Source organism: Octopus bimaculoides, chromosome 4 (assembly GCF_001194135.2).
Source record: "Octopus bimaculoides isolate UCB-OBI-ISO-001 chromosome 4, ASM119413v2, whole genome shotgun sequence".
NCBI lineage: Eukaryota > Metazoa > Mollusca > Cephalopoda > Octopoda > Octopodidae > Octopus > Octopus bimaculoides.
The window spans coordinates 115,454,681-115,466,864 of NC_068984.1; the positions used below are offsets into that span (position 1 = coordinate 115,454,681).

General features: G+C 36.8%; 1 protein-coding gene across 1 annotated transcript in view; it reads right to left on the reverse strand.

Moving 5' to 3' along the window:
• Positions 1-12,184, reverse strand: part of LOC106873599 (retinoblastoma-like protein 2) — a 70,277-nt gene that overhangs the window by 7,230 nt on the left and 50,863 nt on the right. Inside the window, exons 16-23 of the mRNA XM_052967670.1 lie at positions 11,340-11,629; positions 8,724-8,909; positions 7,867-8,046; positions 7,126-7,200; positions 5,490-5,622; positions 4,609-4,760; positions 2,824-2,880; positions 353-514 (exon numbers count right to left, since the gene is read on the reverse strand). Coding sequence (XP_052823630.1) covers positions 353-514; positions 2,824-2,880; positions 4,609-4,760; positions 5,490-5,622; positions 7,126-7,200; positions 7,867-8,046; positions 8,724-8,909; positions 11,340-11,629 — 1,235 coding nt within the window. The remainder of the gene's footprint in view (positions 1-352; positions 515-2,823; positions 2,881-4,608; positions 4,761-5,489; positions 5,623-7,125; positions 7,201-7,866; positions 8,047-8,723; positions 8,910-11,339; positions 11,630-12,184) is intronic.

A 12,184-nucleotide genomic window follows, 5' to 3' on the forward strand; every position in this document is an offset into this window, starting at 1 on the left:
CAGATAGATAGATAGACAGATAGATAGATAGACAGATAGATAGATAGACAGACGGATAGATAGACAGACGGATAGATAGACAGACGGATAGATAGACAGACGGATGGACGGACAAACAAATGGATGGATAGATGGATGGATGGATGGATGGATGGACAGACAGACAGACAGATAGATAGATGGATGGATGGACGGACAGATGGATAGATCGATGGATGGATGGATAAACAGATAGATAGATGGATAAATGGACAGACAGACAGATAGATATACACACTATGTAAACCAGGAGAAAACCCACTTAGAGTGTAGTTTCTCTTCATAACAAACAAAACAAGAATATTATACTTACTTTGGCAGGACTCATGCTGAAACAGTACACCTTCCCACTATGAGGTGTTCCCCCAGGGTTTGTCTTATGGGGAGATATGTAGACATTGTGCTTATTAGATACTCGGCGTGGTGAAGACGTATGTGACCTAGCCACTGGCAATGGTGATAAATGAGGTTTATCCTAAAAAGTCAAAATAACAGAAAAAAAAAATTAAAAATAAGATATATATATATATGATGGGCTTCTTTCAGTTACCGTCTATCAAATCTACTCACAAGGCTGTATTATCATTTAGTTTGTATGAAATAATCAGTTTCAAAACCTTGCTCTGGCTATTAGACAAGGGACATTACTCTGCTTGCTTTGCTCTGGTAATTACAATAAGACAAATACCAAACTGACAGTTTCCTCCCAGATATTACTGGAATGTTTTGTCTAGTCTCCCCACCACCACCCATCTTTATCAATGAGGAGGCAAAACTATAGTTCGCATCAATATCATTCTTTGTCATGAGATTGGATATGTTGAAATCGTTTAAACTTGTCTTAATTTTATTAAACATGGCTGCTTGTCACAACCCCCACCCACCTCTTCCCATGAGGAATACTAATTTGTGTATACAAGTATCACTGAATAGTGCTTATATCTTCATATAATATCCATGATAAGTTAGCATAGTAGAACTGATCTCTCCAAGAGAATGTGAAAAGTTACATTCAACTAGGAACAATATACAAACTTCCACCCAGCCGAAACATGTTAACAACAAACAAGATGAGGACAAATATCCATCAAATGTAAATAATGTAAATAATGTTCCACCCTTTCTGTTGTCACTCCATAACCCTATTAACTCCACACTTATAATTCTTTTGCTTCAACCAGCTTTGGGTCCTCAACATCTTGACTTGGAATTACAGAAGTGCTGTTATGATATACAACTTGTCCTGGTCGTTTGCTGTTTTATTTTTTCAGACTTTTTAGAAGTGTTAAAGCACATCTCACTACAACTCTCACCACAGCCAAATTTCTTGACCCTTTAGCATTCATATTGGAGCCTGGTGCAGTTGTTGGCTCTCCAGATCTCAGTCAAACCGTCCAACCCATGCCAGCATGGAAAACGGACATTCAATGATGGTGATGATAATGATCACTCTAACAAATGTAATGCTTATTTATTCACATTGTTTTGAATTTATCATGCATTATCTTGTAGCTTTGAGATTTTGATGATATGATTGTTTAATTTTAGAATGACATTGTAGGATAGGTGTGAGAGATCAGATTTGTCCTTTGAACATAAAACAGGTAGAATATTTTGGCCAGATATGGCCAGTTTAAATGTGAAAGGGTTAAAGAAAGAGAGAGAGAGAGAATATATGATAGCCTTCTTTAAGTTTCCATGTACTACATCCACTTTAGTTTGCCTGTGGCTATAGCAGAAGGTACTTACTCAAGGTACCACACAGTGGGACTGAACCAGAAGCCACATGACTGGAAAGTAAAGTGCTTAACTGCATGTCTAACTATACACACACACAGATAGAATCTGTGTCTTCTGCACAGATTCTATCTATCAAATTTCACTTACATAATTTTGCCAACTCAAGACTACAACAGACGACACTTTCCCAAGGTGCTGTGCTATGTGGTGGGTTTGAACTTTGAGACTACATAGTTGCAAAATAAACATCATAGCCATAGAACCTTGCCTTCATAGTCTCACAAATTCTGGGGTTTTTTTTTTTTCAGCTAACATATTGCTACAAGAAGCCTCTAGAGTCAAGAATGATAGCATCAAAACATTGTTTCTTCTAACCAAGAGAAAAAAACTATGAGGAACAATAAAGGCAGATGTATGTTAATATCCACAGATATTTTGGCATACACAACATGATCTCAAAAGTAATGGAAATGTGGGAAAAAAACCCACTAAAATGTAATTTTAATGCAAAAAAATAACAAAATGATAATTAACCTTTTAGCATTCAGAAAACTCAGTCAAGCATAATGCTTATTTATTTAAATTGGTTCGAATTCATTATGCATTATCAAGTAGCTTCGAGATTTCAAAGATATTGATTGTATATTTTTAAAATGACATTGTATGATAGGTGTGAGAGGCTCAATCTGGCTGGTTTGAACATAAAACATGTAAAATATATGGGCCTGATGTGACTGGTTTAAATGCTAAAGGGTTAAAACGTTTTCTCCTATTATTCATAGACACCAAGTACAATAAAATAACGTGTGTGTGTGTATGCATGCATGTAAATTCAAACATTCTGAGTCACCCACAAATAGTATGAGCTGCAAGTTTCAAAGTTTATATAGATGTAGTAACTTGATATGGAAATGATTAAAAAATCTTCTCTCTCCTCCTCTGCCACCTCCTCTCAAACACAGACATTAACCCTTCTGAGGCCTGTTAACTAAATAATGAAATGCAATATTGGAAGGGTGTTGAAAATTTATTTTGAATACTTACGTTTGATTGATTAGCAGAAAATTTCAAAGCAAATTCCTTGATCCTCTTCACAAATACCTACAATTAACAAGAGAAAAACAATATCTTATGCAATATAACAATAACCAAAAATCTTTAATTAGATCAGATAAAGTCTAACATAAGCACAAGGTCAATAATTTTGGAGGGGAAAATAATTACATGATACACCAGTACTTGATTGGCACTTATTTATTTATATCTGTCCCAGAAGGATGTAATGTGGAGTTGTCCTTAGTGGGATTAGAACTCAGAACCTAGAACCAGAACAGATACCATAAAGCTGATGCTCTAATGATTCTGCCACTCCAGCAATCTACTGTCTTTAACAAATTGAATAATAGAAGAGAATTATTGTTTCTTTCATCAGTATGTAACTAGATAGATATATATATATATATAGAGAGAGAGAGAGAGACAGACAGACAGACAGACAGAGTCAACTGAAACTGATCCTCAGGATATGACTGGTACTTCTTGCAATGGTACAAGAATGAATGACAACAGGATTCCTTCTAGGAGAGAGAGAGAGAGAGAGAGAGAGAGAGAGAAAGAGAGAGAGAGAGAGAGAGAGAGAGAAACATAAAGTCAATTTAGTCTTGTGTTCTCTTTCTTTTAACATAACATTAGTCATAATATCTCTCTACCAACAAACTACATTACAAACATTATTATTATTATTATTATGTCCATGTTCGCTGCTGATATGGGTCGGACACTTTGACAGGATCCTACAGTTCCGAAGATGACATCATGCTCCAATGTCTGCTATGGTAAGGTTTCCATGGCTGGATGCTCTTCCTAATGCCAACCACATAACAGTGCATACAGGGTGCTTCTTTTTTGTGGCACCAGCACTAAAGAGGTTGCCAAGAAGCCTGCAAGACTAAGATCCTCTTCCACTGTATTGGGCTACAGTAGAGAGCGAAGTGGCTTCATGCTATGGAAGGAATGAAGGGTTAAAGTATGAGAGAAAGGACCAGAACAAAAACAAGCTTTCTGTTTGTCAAGGGACTGCAATGGTTAGTCAGATTATATAAAATAGGGTAGGAATGGCTGGGGATGAAGTTAGAGAAGCATAAATATAGCAAAGAAGTGTGAGGGTGGACCCTCAAGATATGAGATGAGAAATGAGTGAGGATAGGATGACAGGAAGTGTAGGTGGATAGGGGTTGCAAGAATGCATGGGAGAGTGAGACATGTTTAGAGATAGGGAATGGGTGAGAGAGTGAATAGAATGAAGAACAAATATTGAGGAATGATATTGCAAACACACATACAGTACAAGCCAAAGGAATGCTTTGCTCACTTGCAGAATACCTACACCAGAAGGTCCATGTTACATCATAAAGACAGTTAGGCAAGTATGATGCAAATAACTGAAAAGTGCCAGCAAAATAATTATGGACAGGTATATGTGTACAGCAGAAACTGCTAATATTGGTTTCAAATTTTGGCACAAGGCCAGCAATTTCGACTCCAGTGTTCAACTGGTACTTATTTTATCGACCCCAAAAGGATGAAAAACAAAGTTGACACCAGTGGAATTTGAACTCAGAATGTAGACGGATGAAGGATGAAATGCTGCTAAGCATTTTGCCCAGTGTGCCAACAATTCTGCTAGCTTACCACCTTAGAAAGAGCTAATATTAGAAAGCAAACTAAGAAGACTGGTAACATATAAGCAGTATTGCAACCATCCAACAACCTATCTTTACTGACATGGAACAAGAAAGGTTTTTATTTTTAAAAAAATATTGTAGTAACCTGGTTATAGAACTGGATGAGATCACCTCTTTCTTCCCCCATTTCTAACGTAGAACCCATTCCGATAAGTTTGGTTGGAGTAGGAGGCTGACTGTTGGGATGTGGAACCGGTAATGTGCTGGATGACCGGATACTCAAGGCTTCAGTCCTTCCTGGAACAAACATGAAAACAGAAAAATAAAGTGAAACAGTAGAAACCAAGAACATTAGTGATGGTCTGTGTAGGCAATTATCATATACTTAGAACATGTTTGCAAAATGGGAAAAAAAACCTTAGCTAGAGCAAACCAACAAAGAACCATCTATATGTTGCTGGAAAAAGCAGCCAAATCTCACTCAAATCATACCCTACAATGTAAGAGAAGGAAAGGAGATACTTAATAATGTATTATGATAGCCTCCTTAAAAAAGGATAAGATGGTTGCATCTGGGAATGACCTCAGACAGAAGTCTGCTTGATCAAGACTTTCCAGGGGCTAAACAACTTTGACTAAATAAACCTTATCTGATTGATTCCATCTCACCCTAGACCCCAGTTATACAAGAACATCAGTAGATGAGTAAATCTGAAAGAACTTGATAAACATCTCCATGTATTGGAAAATATATACCAGAGAGAGAGAGAGAGAGATAGAGTGCGTGTGTGTGTGTGTGTTTATCTGCTACCACCACTTAACTGGTAGTAGCTTCAGCAAAATAGACTGGTAGAATAAGTACCAGACTTTAAGTACTGGGGTTGATTTGCTCAACTAAACCCTTCAAGGTGGTGCTCCAGCATGGTCGCAGTCAAATGACTGAAACAAGTAAAAAGATAAAAGATGTTGGTGACATGTGGAAGTCAAATCTATGCAACAACAGAGAAAATGGCTGGAACCACTTACGTTTATCCTTCTCCTTAGAATCTTCCCTTTCGGTGGTAACAGGGGAAGAAGAACCACTTGTTCCATTCCTGCTGCTGTCACTACTCCCTGATGTTCGTCGCCTTCGAGTGGAAAGCAGTACATTTCTATAAACCTGAAAATGAAGGGGGGAAAATTGAAACTTGTTAAGAAATAAAGTTGACAGCTTTAAAATATATGGAAGAAAACATTAAAAAAAAAACCCATCCATAGGAGAGAAATAAACAAAACTCAAATTGAATATCCCCCCACCACCACAAATTAAATCTGCCGTATTTTCTAGCCTAGGTGTCAAAATATTATGTTGTGTAAACATTCAAACACCGTCTCTATTTCCCCAAATCTTGCTGCATATTACATGGAATTTTTAATCCTTGGAAGTCATATTGGTGTATTGGTCAATGTACCTTTTTTTTTGGCTGTAAATTTTGATCAGCAAAATTTGACTTGTATGTCACAAAGTATGAAATAAGCTGTATGGATCCTATACTGGTTACAACAATGAGTGCCTCAAATGTTCAATAGATGGAATTACTCACTGATTGTATCATAAGGTAAACCATAGCCATTATTTGCAAGATGTGCAAATATGACTAAATAACGCATACTATGTTTTTAGCAATTGCTTTAAGAGCCCATTTAGTCATGAACAATCACAGACAGTCTCAGCCTTGTCATCTTTGACTCAGTAAGACATCCAGGATGTCACAACTGGAAAGAGAGAGAACACTTGGCTGGCACAAGTTTTCATTTATTCAATTACATTCACAGGATTTTAATCTACTCATTGCTATGTTAGAAAACCCTTTCCCACAGTATCAAACACTGGCATCGACCATGAAAGCTCATTAAATCATTCAACCATGCCTGCATTCATTAAATTGGGTAACAAATTTGTAAATGTGCAATATAATAATATATCTTTTCCTTTATGCACAAGGTAGAGATATTTATGCAATTATGGGAATTCATTTGACAGCCTCAACGAACTGCTATACGTGTCTAGTTTTATGGTAGTAGGTAAAGACAAAATTAAACACTTCTGGATAGGTTGCTAGTCCATCACAAGTCATTTCCAGACAATCTGGTGCAGATATGCAACACTTTCTGTTGTTATTGTTTAAATCCAGGTCAGCCCTGGTTGAGTAGACTTGTGATCAAAGACATTCCAATTATGACTATCTTGTTTTTTTTTCTCTTCAGGAATAGTGTATCTAAGATTAAACTCTCTAATGCATACTTCCTTTTCTTTAAGAAAGTAGGATGCAAAAAAAGAGATTTTGGTTACTGTTTCTTGTCAGCTGTTCACCACATAGTGATTCATATCCCCCAAAATAAAGGAAGGGGATGTAGAATTGTTGTCCCACTGAAATAAGAACTATGTGTACCCTATTTAAAACGTTTGTATACACACAAACGTGGAAAGACCTTTGCTGCTGAAACTGTTTTGGAAGACAATTTCTCCTTATAGACAATACATGTGTAAAACACATTACTGGGCCATGAATAGCATCATTGGACATATTTAATCAAATATCTTTCTGATATTTATTTCTGCACCTATTGCACCACCTCTATGAATTTATAGTAAATCAAGAAAAACTAAGATTTCACATACATGAGATTGAGCTTGAGGTTGCAGGCGATAACATCTCATGATATTCTGGAATGTTTGCGGTGGATCTGTCGCTACCTAGAACAGAATAACAAAGTCAAATTAAAACAGTGCGTGAAAGTAAATAAAAGAAACACCATGCATTTTAACAGAAATAGCGTTAACAAAAGAGTTAAAGAGTCAAGCAACTAAATATAGGGCCTATCACTAACTCACAAGATAACAGTACAAGCTTCTAATCAGTATGCATTAAAAGTAAGTCTTTTCTGAATTATAACCTTAGGCACATGTAAAGACATCTGAGCGAGATCATTGCCAGTGCCGCAGGACTGGCTCCTGTGCAGGTGGCACGTAAAATACACCATTTTGACCGTGGCCATTGCCAGTACCTCCTGACTGGCCTTCGTGCTGGTGGCACATAAAAGCACCCACTACACTCTCGGAGTGGTTGGCGTTAGGAAGGGCATCCAGCTGTAGAAACTCTGCCAAATCAGATTGGAGCCTGGTGTAGCCATCTGGTTTCACCAGTCCTCAGTCAAATCGTCCAACCCATGCTAGCATGGAAAGCGGACGTTAAACGATGATGAGGATGATGATGATGATGATTGCTGCTTAACAAGTTGAAAGCCAACACAAGAAAATAAGGTCCAATGTTTGCAAACAAGCTGACATATTAGCCACCATTCACCAAAGTGTAGCTAGCAGCAATAATATAAATTATTCAGATTGTAAAGGAATCCTTACCTTAGCAATGACATACATTGAACACATAATGATTTGATCCAAATGCCTATCCTTCATTAAACTGATCTCATTTACAAGACAATGCTCAAGGCATGTCCACATTTTTCTTTGTAGTTCTTCTTCATTCACTTTTAACTTTTCACAAAGGTCCCTTAGACGTACACCAGCAAGATGATATACCTAAAAATAAACAAGAAGATATGTGTTGAAACACAATAAAGTGCTTATACAAGCTTAAAACAGAATAAGCAAGCTGTATGATAATGTACAATAAGTTACATGACAGAAAACATATCGAGAAATTACATGGCATAAAGCACAATGAGATACTGTATAAATACAATGGGGAGCTATAAGACAAAATGAAATGGGAAAATTATATTAAATGTTTTATAGATATTGATAATGGAAGTTGTATGATAAAATACAATGGGAAGCTATATAGTTCATGGTAAAGCAGAATGGGGAGTTACATGACAAAGTGGAATGAGAGTCTATGTGACAATATGATAAAATACAGTGAGAATCAATAGGGTTATCATCATCATCATCATCCTTTAATGTCCATTTTCCATGCTGGGATGGGTTGGACAGTCTGACAGGAGCTGGCAAGTTGAAGAGCTGCACCTGGATCCAGTATGATTTGGCATTATCTCATAGATTTGAGATTTCAATGATGAGATTGTTTATTTTTAGAATGGCAGTGTAGGGTAAGAATGAGACCAAATATGGTCTGTTTGAACATAACATGGGTAGAATATTTGGACCAGATATGACTGGATTAAATGCTAAAGGATTAAAGAAGACAGACATACAAAGCAAACAGACGTACAAATGAAGACAAGGTGAAAACTGACCTTCCTAAAGAAAAGGGCAAGAGATCCTGTACGTTTGGGTTTTGCAGTGGGCTTCTGTTTCTGTGGCTGCTGTAATTGCTGCTGTTGTTGTGGCTGTTGTGGTTGTTGTTGTGAGGGTGTCACAACTGTATTGGAAGGCACACTGACAGAGGTAGTATTAGAAACAATTGGCTGTACTATCACCACCTGTTTTAAAAATCAGAAACGGTATTTAAATTAGCTATTAGCAACAGGAGCAATAATATTTGTAACAAATAATAATCAGTACATTCAACCTAAATCAGATATTTTGTTTAGAATGCTGTATAGCATGTATCATCAACATGAGATGGACATATACGACAGTTTAAGGCATTCTAAACAACATATCCAATTTAGGCTGGATGTGCTAATTATAATTAGTGTTTAGTTATTTGACAATCTCATTTATCACTCTGCTCATCAAAGTTATATAGACAAAAGCGTAAAGAAATGGACTAATTTAAGAGAAAAGTCTAAAACAATTCACATAAAACAACACAAAAAAAAACTATTTCATCTTTGTATTTGGTTTGCAAGAATCTTGATGTAAACTCATGTTGAAACATATTTTGTTGTATCCCAGGAGAATCAATATATCCAATAAACACAAACACACATTGGCTCTTACAGTTGTAATATATCTTCCATAGTATGACTTAGAACTTAGTTGTTCTTAGATACACTATTTTAAAGAAATTATCTTAGTACGATTTTCATATTTCATAGATATTCTTGTTTACCAGGTTTACAAATTTTACTCTGAGTTTCTTGTACAATAAAGATTCCATAAATATTTATTGATATTTCCATGAAATTTTGAAATGTCTGTTTGACAGTTAGATATGTCCTTTTCACTATAGATTACTCAATTTTCTGGCAGCAGTTGTTTGCATATTACAACAAAATCAACAAGTTTACTTTTCCAAAACTCAGTAACTCACTGTTCTAAATACATTAAAAACACCATATATCACACAAAAAGTACAAAACTGAAACCAGCAACACAACAGGTGTGATTAGTCTTCTGGAATGTCATCAACAAATGTTCAATTAATTGGCCCATCAACTAATTGGAGTTTTTTACTTCCATCACTAAGCTTTACTTTGAAAAACACCCTCTCATATATATATGTATCTTACCCTTCTATCACAAAGTCTTACAGTCTTATTTTGAAACACACCTTCCCAGATATATCCATTTACCCTTCTATCACGAAGCCTTCCTTTGAAACACGCCCTCCCAGATATATCTACTCACCCTTCTATTACTAAGCAATACTTACTTCCATCGTTAAGCTTCACTTTGAATCATTCCCTCTGAGATATATCTGTCTTAACCTAGATAAACATGATGTAATCATAATTTCTTCCATTGGTGTTATGTCAATGATTTTCTATGATCAGACGCCTTTCCTGTCACCACCCCTCACCTACTTATTTATAGATCTCATAGGTACTCAAGCATAAAATAGACTGTTCCTGGTCAAATTTGAACTTGGTTAGTTTAGCAATGTACCATTCCTGCAACCCCAACCTTGGCCCTTTAAATCCTTTCTTGCCATATTTCTGCTGAAATATACTACCTTTCTTTCAGTTAATTTTGAAAATAATGAAGAGCTTAGCATAAAAACTTTGTCACCATTAAGCTGGTATTAGCATGAAATTTTAATGTTTCAGTCATTAGGCTGTGTTTAGGTTGGGGCATTGCATTAAAGAATTTTTAGTTAAATGTATCAACACCAGTATTTTTTTTTTTTTAAACCTGGTACTTATTCTATCAGTCTTGTTTGCCAAACAACTACATTACAGACATAAACACACCAACACCAGTTGCTAAGCAATGGTGGGGGAACACACACACACACACACACACACATATATATATATATATTAATAGGAAGGACAACAAAAGAAAGAAAGAGACCTCAATATTATGTAAATAGAGGAATTTATCTGTAAAAATATGTGACACTTATTAGGTAGCCATGGTAAAACTCCGAGTTTCGGATGCCGGGGTGGGGACCCACGCCAACATCTCTTCAGTTATCCAGCAATTGAAAATTCCTGTGAAAAATGACCGTTAAACAAAGGAAAATTACTGTGTGGCTGACCATTATTAAGACAAAAGAGCTATAGACCGCTAAGTAAGGGGAGGAGGTAAAAGTAAGGGAGTAGAGAAGTCTATAGTGTTCACGTAAACGCACCAATCCGTACATTCACCTATATTTATATACTAAAACACCCTCGCTCACGTAAGCGCACCAATCCATACATACGCCTATATTTATATACTAAAACACCCTCACTTGAAACACACACACACACACATATATATACGACAGGCTTCATTCAGTTTCCATCTACCAAATCCACTCACAAGGCTTTGGTCAGTCTGAGGCTATAACACAAGACACTTGCCCAAGATGCAATGCTGTGGGATTGAACCCACAACCATGTGGTTGGAAAGCAAGCTTCTTACCATACAGCCACAAAACAGGGAGTTTGTATCATATATCAAGGAACAGTCTCAGGTGAGTTAGTATCAAAAAGGTTAACTGATGTAATACAAAGAAAGAGAAACAAAAATGTAATTACCTGTTGACCATGTTGTAAAGTAATTATACGAGTTTGCGAAGATGGGGCAGCATTCTCATTGTTACTGGCTACAATAGCATTAACAGAGGCATTTGTCAGGTCAGTATTTGTACCAGTGGCACCTACTGTTATTTGCTGTGCCTCAGTACCCGATGACACATTCTCCGTCAACACATTTGTTACTTGTGCCGTTGATGATGTTTCCGTGCTGAAAAGTTTCCTGCGGGCAGTTCCAGGGTTAGGTGAACCAAACCGTCCACTTATGGAAGTACTTGGTGATTGCTGATAATCTGGTGCAGGAACAAAAAAAAAAAATAAAATAACATTGTTTTAATGTCCACCTTTTCATGCTGGCATGGGTCAGACAGAATTTGTTGAGGCAGATTTTCTATGATCAGTTAGACACCCTTTTTTGTCACCACTCCTCACCTGCTTCCAAAATAGGGAATATTTCTGCCCTGGAAGACAGGGAAAGAACAATATCTGTATGGCTGTGATGCTCATTTAACAATCATCACATATCCAAACAAAGGCACACATAAACACACACACATGTACATAAATACATACATATATATACAACCACTACACTCTCTGAGTGGTTGGCGTTAGGAAGGGCATCCAGCTGTAGAAACTCTGCCAATTGGAAATATGCTGTGCATGAGTAGACCCGGCAAGCCAAGTGAGACCTAAATCTAAGGCCTCAGCCAGTCCACTTATGCATACCTTCCTTCCTTCATTGGACACTAAACTCCACTTGCGAAGACCTGTTGAGGCAAGTGAAATCGAAATCGAGTTAAATTTAACAACTGGCACCCACGCCAACGTCGTCTCCTTCATTGGAC